The sequence below is a fragment of the Arachis duranensis genome, chromosome 4 (assembly GCF_000817695.3).
Source record: "Arachis duranensis cultivar V14167 chromosome 4, aradu.V14167.gnm2.J7QH, whole genome shotgun sequence".
NCBI classification, from domain to species: Eukaryota; Viridiplantae; Streptophyta; class Magnoliopsida; order Fabales; family Fabaceae; genus Arachis; species Arachis duranensis.
In genome coordinates, this window is record NC_029775.3 from 117629011 (window position 1) to 117640214 (window position 11204).

The window sequence follows — 11204 nt, forward strand, 5'->3', positions numbered from 1 at the left end:
TTTTTCTTTTAATTTTGCACTCTCTGCCTTTTTCCGCTCTATGGCTTTTTCATTACAAACCTCACTTGTTTGCCTTTTTTCATGAGACTCAAGACATGACAAAATTAACCAGAAAAATACTAAACAGAATACATTGAAGGAGAAGAGAAAACTGTTAGCTCAGGTAGCTCTGAGAACTCTGTGCCTTGCACTCTCAAATTTTCTCCTTGCCTCAAACAGTGGTTGTTCCCCCTTTTTAAAGAAGAGGAAAGCCTCCACACTTGAAGCCAAAACCGAACTAACTTCTTTCTCCTTCAACAAACACAGAACCGGTTCGGCCACTCAGAGAGAGAAGAGATAACCATGCATTAACCAACATGCAATTACCTCTAGTCCTTTCTTGATCATCACCCTTCATCAATCCGGGCTCTCCATCCTTGGCTTGCTCTCCAAGATGGATTTCTGGCCCTTGATGCCTCATGATGATAATGACTTCATCTGCTTCAATCTCTGCCTTCAACCATCACTTCGCCACTCTAGCTACTCCCTGTGGTGGTTGAGCAGAATCAAAGACAAGCCATGCTTCAAGAATCTCCTCTAGCTGGCCGAATCTTATTCTTCCATTTTTGAGCATGAAAGGCTCAAGATAATCTCACCAAATCTATTCACATTTGGTGAATATCTTAGCCACAGCTCACTTTTATTTTGGTATATTTTCTTGCCATCATAGTGACGGTCTTGTAGCTTGTTCTCCCTTCCTTTCGGTAGCTTACATTTGCTTCCATGGCTGCCAATATTTTCTGTGCAATAACCGAAGAGAGAAAGAGATGAGAAAGAGAAGAAAGAATCGGAAGTAAAGCTATTTCAAAGTGATTAAATTAATTGATTGAAAATAGCTTGCTTTTACTTCCCTTAGTTGGCGTGTAGCAATGATGCCTTTAGTCAAATCAATCTTCTCTCACTTGCTTATGTTTCCAATGCATTAAATTAAATTTGAATTCCATCCAAAGTGAGGAATGGAATCTGTTGGAAGCATTTAACCATTTTTCTTTGCTTCTTGGGTTCGGTCAAAGCATGGAAACATTCATCAAAATTGGATTTGGGCCTTGTGACATTAAAATCAAAGCTGGCCCATTTGGATAACTTTTGCTTTCCTGATAAAATTAGTTTCGGATCAAGCATGGAAAGCACACAAGAAAGCATTTGTTTGGGCTTGCAACAATAATATTTATTCTGGCCCATTTAATAATTCAGCCTCTTGTAGCAATGCTGATTTTTAATTTTTGGGCTAGCAACATCTTTGTTTTTCGGCCCATAATAAAATCTGCACAACAAAATTATTAATTAAGCAAATATGAAGTAAGATCAAATTAATAATTTTGTAATTTATTATTTTTAATAATGTTTGTTCATCATCAAATTAAATTAGAGTTTTCCAAACTCATCAGATCCCATTTTTTATATGCTCGATCTGTAGGCCGAGACCAAATTTAGTTCTTCCAAGATCTTTCATCTCAAACTCTTCTTTTAGAGTTTTTATAATTGTTGGAATCTCTTCAAGAGGTCCAATGATATTTAAATCATCAACGTACACAGCAATTATAATGAATCCAGATGCAGTTTTCTTTATGAAAACACACGGACAGATATCATCATTCTTGAATTCGTTTTTGACCAGATACTCAGTAAGACGATTATACCACATTCGTCCAGATTGCTTTAGACCATATAAAGATCTTTGCAATTTGACTGAGTATAACCCTTGCGAATATTCATTGGATGGTTTAGATATCTTTAGTCCTTCAGGGACTTTCATATAGATATCCCGATCTAATGAGTCGTACAAATCAGCTGTTATCACATCCATTAAATGCATATGCAGTTTATGATATGCAGATAAACTGACCAAATAACGTAATGTTATCGCATCCACTACAGGGAAATACGTTTCTTCATAATCTATACTAGGCCTTTGTGAAAAACCTTGTGCCACAAGTCGGGCTTTGTAGCGCACAACTTCATTTTTCTCATTTCGTTTTCTCACAAATACCCATCGGTATCCAACAGGTTTTACATCTTCAGGTGTACGAACTACAGGTCCAAAGACTTCACGTTTTGCAAGTGAGTCTAATTCAGCCTTCGTGGCTTCTTTCCATTTTGGCCAATCATTCCTTTGTCGACATTCTTCGACTGATCTTGGCTCAAGATCCTTACTTTCATGCATGATATTTAATGCCACATTATATGCAAATATTTCATTGACAATTGTCTTATTTCGGTCTCATTTCTCTCTTGTAAAGACATAATTTATCGAGATCTCGTCATTTTCACAATTTTCAGGTACTTGAACGTCTTCTGGCATTAACATTATATCAGAATTTTGGACAACTGCAAGTGTCTCTACTATGTCTTTTTCAACAGGAATAGTATTTACCTCTTTTCGCTTTCGAAGATTTTTATCTTTGGAACTGACAGGCCTGCCACGCTTCTGGCGTGAATTTGCTTCAGTGGCTATTTGTCATACAAGGACATCAATTCGAATTAGGGCATTTTTCGCCCTGCCACGCTTCTGGCGTGAATTTGCTTCAGTGGCTACTTGTCCTACTGGGACATCAATTCGAATTGGGACATTTTCCGTTGGTATATAAGATTTGGTTATTCTCTTTGTATCGAAAAATGCATCAGGCAATTCATTTGCTATTCTTTGCAAATGTATAATCTTTTGAACTTCTAGTTCACATTGCCCTGATCGAGGATCTAAATGCATCAACGATGATGCATTCCAATTAAGTTCCTTTTCAGGAAGCTTATTCTCTCCCCCCTAATGTTGGAAATTTTGATTCATCAAAATGACAATCCGCAAACCGGACTTTAAATACATCTCCAGTTTGTATCTCAATATACCTCACTATAGAGGAAAAATCATATCCAACATATATCCCCAATTTTCTTTGGGGTCCCATTTTGGTGCGATTAGGTTATGCAATGGGAACATATATCGCACACCCAAATATTCTTAAATGGGAGACATTTGGTTGTTGACCAAAAGCTAATTGCATAAGAGAGAACTGATGGTAACTCGTTGGCCTCAAACGAATAAGTGCTGCGCCATGTAAAATAGCATGCCCAAGCAATTAATTGGAGTCGTTTAATAAGTGACTCTGCTAACCCATTTTGTGTGTGAACATAAACTACTGGATGTTCAACACTTATTCCATTAGCCATACAATAAGCATCAAAAGCTTGGGAAGTAAATTCACCAGCATTATCAAGACGAATTGCTTTGATTGGATTTTCTGGAAATTGTGCTTTTAATCGAATAATTTGAGCCAGTAATCTCGCAAACGCGAGGTTGCGAGAAGATAATAAGCACGCATGTGACCATCTCGAATATGCGTCTATCAGGATCATAAAATATCTAAAAGATTCACATGGTGGATGAATAGGTCCACATATATCACCTTTAATCCTTTCTAGGAATTCAGGGTACTCAAATCCAATCTTTACTGGTGATGGCTTTAAAATTAACTTTCCCTGAGAACATGCAGTATAACAAAATTCACTAGTTTTAAGAATCTTCTGGTTCTTTAGTGAATGTCCATGAGAGTTTTCAATAATTCTCCTCATCATGGTTGTTCCCGAATGACCCAATCTATCATGCCAAGTTATGGATTCATTTGGGTTAGTAAACTTCTGGTTTACAATGGCATGTGATTCAATTGCACTAATCTTTGTATAATACAACCCAGATAAAAGTGAGGATAACTTTTCTAATATAATCTTTTTATTTGAATCATGAGTTGTGATAAAGATAAAGCCATATTTTTCCTTCGTCGTCATCTTGAAGTATGATTGAAAAATGAATATCTCACATTAAAGGATCATGCAGATCTGTGGAAAGACCTTGAAAAAGGTATAATCATGAAAAAACGGTGATACTTCCTCAAGCCCGATATGTTAGAGAAAATTTTCTCGACCTTCCATGCCTCTCAAATGTGCTCCTGCAGCAGCAGTATCGAGAAAAAAATTTAAAAATATTCTGAGTTAATTTCTTGCTTTCTTGTTGCTGAACGCAACAATGAGTTACTTTTGAGAAATCATGAAGCGCGCCCAGCTGGTGCCTCCCCATTTCCTGAAGTAAATGCGGCAAATTATAACCCCAGAAGAGGTAAATGGCAAGATTTTGATAACAAGAAAAATTATGGAAGGAAAAGAAATTATGTTCACAAGAAAGATCTCACTAGAAGTGGGATAAAAAAAGAAATAATGGGCAAAGTATATCAATTGAGGATAAATGCTTTCGTTGTGGTGGAAATGGCTATTGGTCACGTACCTGTCGTACCCCAAGGCACCTAGTTGATCTTTATCAAGTATCCTTGAAAAGGGATGACAAAGAAAAGAAAACAAATTTTGTTTCAAATGATGAAAATTCCACCACTCATTATGATGTATCTAATTTCTTTAAGGATTCTGAAGGTAATATTGGCTATTTGATCAATGATGGAATAGTTTGATATGTGTATGTGTTTGTTAAGTATTCATGTGAATAATTTGACTGTGCATGTATTTCTACTCATTTTATAATTATCATTTATTTTTGAAGAAAAATGGCAAGGACATATTCTGAAGATATTTGTCTTGCGGATAGTGCAAGTTTGCACACTATTCTTAAAAGTGATATATATTTTACCCATCTTGTGCCAAAAGAAGAATATGTTAATACTATTATTGGCTCGGGCAATATGATAGAAGACTCTGGAAGAGTTATAATTTTGTTTCCTGAAGTCTTCCTAAAATTTGATAAGAGTCTCGTGCTGATAACGTGTTATAAAATAACTAAATAAATAAATAAAGAAGATGTAACAAATATAATATAAATAAATATAAAGAGAGTAAAAGAAGTATTACAACATAAAAGATATATACAGAGAGAGAGTTATTTTATTGATATGTTGTAGTGTAATATCAACGGAGGCTTAACCTCCTTTTATAGGCATATAGAAGGAATATTTTCAACCTTCATTAATTTCATTCTCTCTTGAGAATGTAATCCTCATAGGGGTGGAAACAGGCCAGGCCAGGCTAGGCTTTGCTCTTAACAGGCCAGGCCTGTCATATAGTTGATTGGCCTGAGCCTGTAGCATGTTATAGGTTCTTTATAAAGTACTAGGCCTGGCCTGTTATTCAGTCTGGCCTGGCCTGAAGTCTGTTAAAAGGCCTGATCATTTTTTTTATAAAAATAAAAATATTATTTAAAAAATTTATTTTTTAATAAAAATAGTTATATGTAATATGTCATATATTTAATATTTATATATATATTTAATTATATTTTAACATGTCCAGGCAGGCCTATAAGACTAATTAGTAAGTCTGGGCCTGGCCTATTAATGTATTAAGCCTTTTAAAAGAGTCTAAATCTGTACCTATTTTATAACAGGCCAAGTCAGGTCAAGCCAAATACAGGCCAGACTGTAGACCCCTGGCAGGCCGCCTGATCTTTTTCCACCCCTAAATCCTCATAAAGAAAATGGGCATCCACGCCCCATACTTATCATAACTTAAATTAATTTTTTATCAATAAAACTGAAAGGTACGTAAGAAATAATAAATATATATCTTATTATCTTAATCATAAATTATGATTTCATTAATATGTATAATAAAAATACATTTTAAGATACTAATTTAAAATGTTTTTATAGTAAATTTAACTTTTTTATATATTTATTAAAGTAAAATATTAAAAAAATTATATTGATAATAATCTTAATATGTGTTTTAACTTTAAACCTAATGTATTAAGATGCTGTGATGTGATTTTTCTTAAGAAGAGTCTTGGTTTGTGGTTTCTCTGTCGTCCATTAATTGTGACAAAGAATGGGATAATTAAGAAGTGAATAAGCTTTTGTTGGTTCAATGGTTCCCTTTGAATTTGCTGCCAATAAAATCTAAACATCAATATAATTAACACACTAATCATAATGTTATTTAATCACCCTCTTATACACTGCATTAAAAAAGAAAATAAAATAAAGTAAACGGAAAAACCTGTATGAAGAATGAGAAGGCAAATATATGTGGTCCATGTCGATTATGGGCCCACTGAATTTGAGCTCCAACTACATTTTGTTGAACAGCTTTTATATCTCTCTCTACAACTCATGAAACATGAACTCAACTCACTTAACTTGTCACCGACTCCGTGGACTCTTCTTGAGTGTAAGGTAAGAAAATCAAATCAAATCCCAGATCTCAATCACTGCCTTGTAATTTTGTACATTCCACTTTGGATCCACTTCATTTCAGTTGCTTTCTCAATCTTGTTGACTGCTTGTACTTCATCAATTGTGTTTTCATGTTAGACTTAATTAGTTAATTATCATCGTTATTTGGTTTGATGATTGGTGCTACATGAAACTGTCATTGCATGTGTAATTTTGTTGCATATTCTTCTGTGTTTTTCATTCTTTTATGATATGATGTTGTTGCACTTGATTTCATTGGTTGTAAGAGTCCTTGGAAAATGAAAATCTTGGCTTTTTCCTATGGGATCTATGTGCTTTTGATAATTGAAATATGAGAATTCCAGAATGGTTGTTGGGATCTATGTGCTTTTGATTGCTTTGTATGATACAAGATTGCCATTTTCATCTCATCCCTCCGGGATGTGAAACCCTTTTCAATCATTTCTTTTCCAGACAATTATATGATTGGAAGAGTTTCAAGTGTACCGGAAACACCGGTGTTCCAGTTGTTTTAACCGTTTATCTGAATTATAAAAAATATATATAATATATATTAATTAAAATCAACGGTTAAAACAACTAGAACTCAGTGTTCCCAGTACACGGTACACTTGAAATTTTTCCTATATGATATAGGCATCTATGACTATGACTATGACTATGAATATCCCCTGCTTTTTCTGTTTCATAAGCTGATTCCTTTCATGATTTTGTAAATGTTGGACACTAGATTTCTCAACAAAGTAAATGTGCAATGCAGGTTTAGTCACACAAAGTTCTAAACCAACTGGAAATGGGTCGCGGGGTCAGTGCCGGTGGTGGTCAAAGCTCTTTGGGCTATCTCTTTGGCAGTGGAGAAACCGCGGCCGCCAGCAATGTCCAAAGAGCAAGCAGTCATGGTCAGCCTGCAAATGGTGGACATACTCCTTCTAATGTGCATACTGCATCACCACCAACTGAGAAGCAAATTCCGGCCGGAATTCCAGGGACTCTTACCAACAATTACCACCGGGCCGAAGGACAGAACTGCGGCAATTTTCTCACAGTACACCCCTTGTCAACTTTTTTATTAAATTTTTTTCAATTGGACTGCATAATTTACTTCACGGTAGAGTATGTTAGCCTAGAAAGTTCTAGAATACTTGGCAGTTTTGTGTTATAATAGATAGGATTGAACATTTCTTATTTATCATTGAATAACAGTAATGAGTAATGTTTGCAAAAAGTAATGAAGAACTTACATGCATCTCTACAAGTTAAGACAGGATCAGAAATTAATCTGAACCATGTTAATATCAGCTTGAATTGTGAGTAATGGAAATTCTGTTCTCTTTCATTTCGAGAATATGTTAATTATCAGGGGTTTCTTAGATGACTTATTTGATGTTGCATCTTAACCAAAATTTTTGGCCCAATTTAAATCATAGGAATTTCCACTTACTACGGAAAAGACACTCAATAGATCTGTGTCTCCTCCGTTTATTACACAATTGAGTTTGTTTCATGTTTCCGTTTTGTATTCTCCTTGGTAATGATCATTAGTAGCAATGGTGTTATTGATGGTTTGAATTTTGGGTGCAGGATCGACCATCTACGAAGGTTCATGCTGCCCCAGGTGGTGGATCTTCCTTGGGTTACCTCTTTGGTGGTCCTCCTCCTAGTGGGAACTAATTCATGTGTGTGGGAGGGTGCTTCTTCATTCTCACTGCGGTGTGTAAAATGAATACAAGTGTCTTTGTGTTGAGATCCAAAGTTATGGACTTGTTCCATGTGTAATTGATTTCTACATTGCCTTGACAATGCTGGTGCTCTGATATAGCTTAAGCTATGCTTATCAGTGATCAATAGTGTTCTCTTTTCTTTTCTTAATGAAATTGTCTATGCATTTAATTCCCTATATATTGTTCCCTTCTCTTAATTATGTGTGTCATGGAACAACTCGTAGGTCCAAATCTTGATGGAGAAATGTTATACAACTAACAAAATTTATTAATTTTTAGTTAATATTTGGTTATCAATTCTAAACATTAAAGATTAAATTTTAAATCTTAAACCGTCAAACTGAAAGAATCGATTATGATCAAATCTTCAATCCTGTAATTCGGCCATCTACAATTCGATTAGTTCTCACGATTGCTTTATCCAAAGGCTGGTAGTTTTGACAATTCGACTTCAATAATGTCTTTTATAATGGCAAATTGAATGAGAAAGTGTACATGCTTCAATCTCCAGGAATTTGTTTACACAAGATCATCTATGGCCTCAAATAGACACCAAGGAATTTGTTTCTTACACTTAGTTCCACTCTTTATTGCTTTGGTTTTAAGAACACAAAATCTGACACATACCTCTTTGTTCGTTTCTCTTCTTTATCTTATGTTTATATCTTAGTTTACATTGATGATATATTCATTATAGGAAACAATGATGCCGAAATTTCGAAATTGGTACTACAATAATTAAAGTCAACTTTTTTCTCTCAAGGACCTAGGACAACTACATTATTTCCTAGGCCTCGAAATTTCGTATCCAACTAAAGATGAACTACATATTTCGCAAAACAGGTATATAAAAGACTTGCTGCACAAGACTAGTATGGAACATTCCAAAGGTGTTCCCACTCCATTGTTATCATCTTTAAATATGACTGCAACAAGGAGTGATCTTTCTGATAAACCAACCATGTATAGGTCAGTTGTTGGGAGTTTTCAGTATGCATGCAACACTTACACATCCTGAGATTGCATACTCAGTGTCAGTGAATTGTGTAAGCCAGTTCATATAGAGACCATTCCAACAAAACCGGACAGCAGTGAAACGCATATTGCATTACCTGTCCGGTTGTGCCTCTAATGGATTGCTCTTTTCACGTAGTATTGATTTTTGTATTCTTGCTTTTTTAGATAGTGACTTAGCGAATGATCTGGACTATCGAAAATCAACAAGTGACTTCTACATATATGTAGGATCCAACCTCATCTCCTGGTTGAGCCGCAAGCAACACACAATAAGCAAATCATCATTCGAGGTGGAATATCGTTGTTTGGCCGACACAAACTCTAAATTATGTGAACTGAGAAGCTCTGCGAGGGAATTGCACATTATACCACTCATGTTCCTCCAATCATTACTTGTGACAACCTAAGTGTTGCGCTTCTTTATTGTTCATAGTAGGTCGTCTAAACACTTTGAGGTTGACCTACATCATGTTAGAGATCAAGTGATTAGCAAAAACTTGTATATTGTCCATATTTCATTCTTTTCTCAGATGTCTGTGGTGATCCGAATTAAGTCATGATTGATGCTCAAAGGATAAGTCTTTCAACAAGTCAGGCAATCAAATTTACAAAAAAACGAAAAGAGTCTTTTCTATTTTTAAAACCTTATCAACACATAGATTATCTTCGTGTATCAATAATAAGCATTCATCTCTAATAATAAACAACAGCAATAATATATCCCAATTATACCCATAAACTAAACAATATCAAAAGTCGCATTATATATTTTAAGTTAATAATTAAAGCATATAGTTGAATCCATAATCTTACATAACCAAATCATAATTATTATTTAGAGAGTTTGAAATTCAAAATAACATAACTTACACAAAATTCTGCCTGCAATACAGAGCATTGATATAATTTAAATTTTAGCGCAAAAGTTCCACCACATACAAGCATAGTCATTGGATAGAAGAAGAGCTCACCAAAATAACAAAGATATACGGTGGGACAGGTGGAATGGAATCTGAATTGACACCTGTCTCTAAAAAACATGAGAACATAATAGAATGAGTTTTGCAACTCAAAGTAAATATTATATAACTATAACACACACAAGACATTTTTTTTTTAGAGATGAGAAATTCATATTATGCAAATATGCAAATAAATAGATAAGTAATTAAATGAATGAATTGACATGGGAGTTTTTATTCCAGAAATAAAATAAAATCGAATATTACACACTTGAACGACTCCATCTCTAATGGTAGTCTTTTTTTCTAGTGTCCGAGCGGTAATACATACATATTTAACGTGTGACCTACATGTTAAGCTAGCAATACCCATGCTAACTTATGTTTGAGCCAAATACATTTAGGTTAACGTCATAATTGTTGTTAACTATATTTTTTTTAATTAAAGCCTCCCAAACCAATTCAAAACAAATTTATGATGTCTATAACATATTACTAAATTCCATGATAACTCAAATATATATAAGTATGCATACTAAAAATCAAATTAAAGCAAAATAAAGTCAATTAAAAAAAAATATGTATGCTCTTCAAAATATACGAATATCATCTCGTGTGTACTTTTATAAAATTATGAGTTTTTCAAAAATTAATGTTCATTCCAATAATTCAAAAATTACAACAATTAAATATTTTTTAAATGCTAAAAATAATGATTCATTTTAAATATTGATAGTAATATACTTAAAAATAATTATGGGCATAATATCACTCACAATTTAGTTTTAAAGAACCAAAAATAATTTTGAGTGCACTATCAAACTATCAAATAATGTCTAATAACTCTATAATTCTAAAAATATGATCATAATAATAACATCTATGAGCTAATAATGTTGTCAATTAACATAATCTTACTCAATTTGACAAAAAAATTTAAATTTTTTAACCTTAATAACTCTAGTTTGAATTTTGCATACCTATAAGCATAAAAATGATAAAAAATAAAGAAATAGGTAATTATTAAACCAAAAAATTATTTTGAAGTCTCAAAAATGGCGAAAAGTTAAAATTTGAAGTTCTTCTCTCATCTACTAAACTTGTATTCTATTAATCAAATTTTAAAATGATAATTTTTTTTGGTATAAGTAATATATTAAAATAAAGTTAAAATAGAAGAATAAAATAAAATTTAATATGTTGTAGTTTGAATAAGAATTTTAGGATGAAGATGATAAAATAAAAGGAGAGATAAAAGAGAAAAAAGGATTTGAGTT

General features: G+C 33.6%; 1 protein-coding gene across 1 annotated transcript; it reads left to right on the forward strand.

Annotated features, from left to right (window-relative positions):
• Positions 1–6080: 6080 nt before the first annotated feature.
• On the forward strand, positions 6081–8124 carry LOC107486610 (protein SPIRAL1-like 1). The gene is made up of 3 exons (XM_016107167.3): positions 6081–6206; positions 6988–7272; positions 7809–8124. Exons 2-3 carry the CDS (start codon positions 7021–7023, stop codon positions 7896–7898), a joined length of 342 nt encoding a protein of 113 aa, XP_015962653.1. The 5' UTR covers positions 6081–6206; positions 6988–7020; the 3' UTR covers positions 7899–8124.
• The last annotated feature ends 3080 nt before the right edge of the window (positions 8125–11204 follow it).

Coding starts and splice junctions, on each gene's coding strand:
- LOC107486610 (XM_016107167.3), top strand. CDS start 7,021: ATGGGTCGCGGGGTCAGTGCCGGTGGTGGTCAAAGCTCTTTGGGCTAT. Junction 7,273..7,808: donor ACTGCGGCAATTTTCTCACA/GTACACCCCTTG, acceptor TTTTGGGTGCAG/GATCGACCATCTACGAAGGT.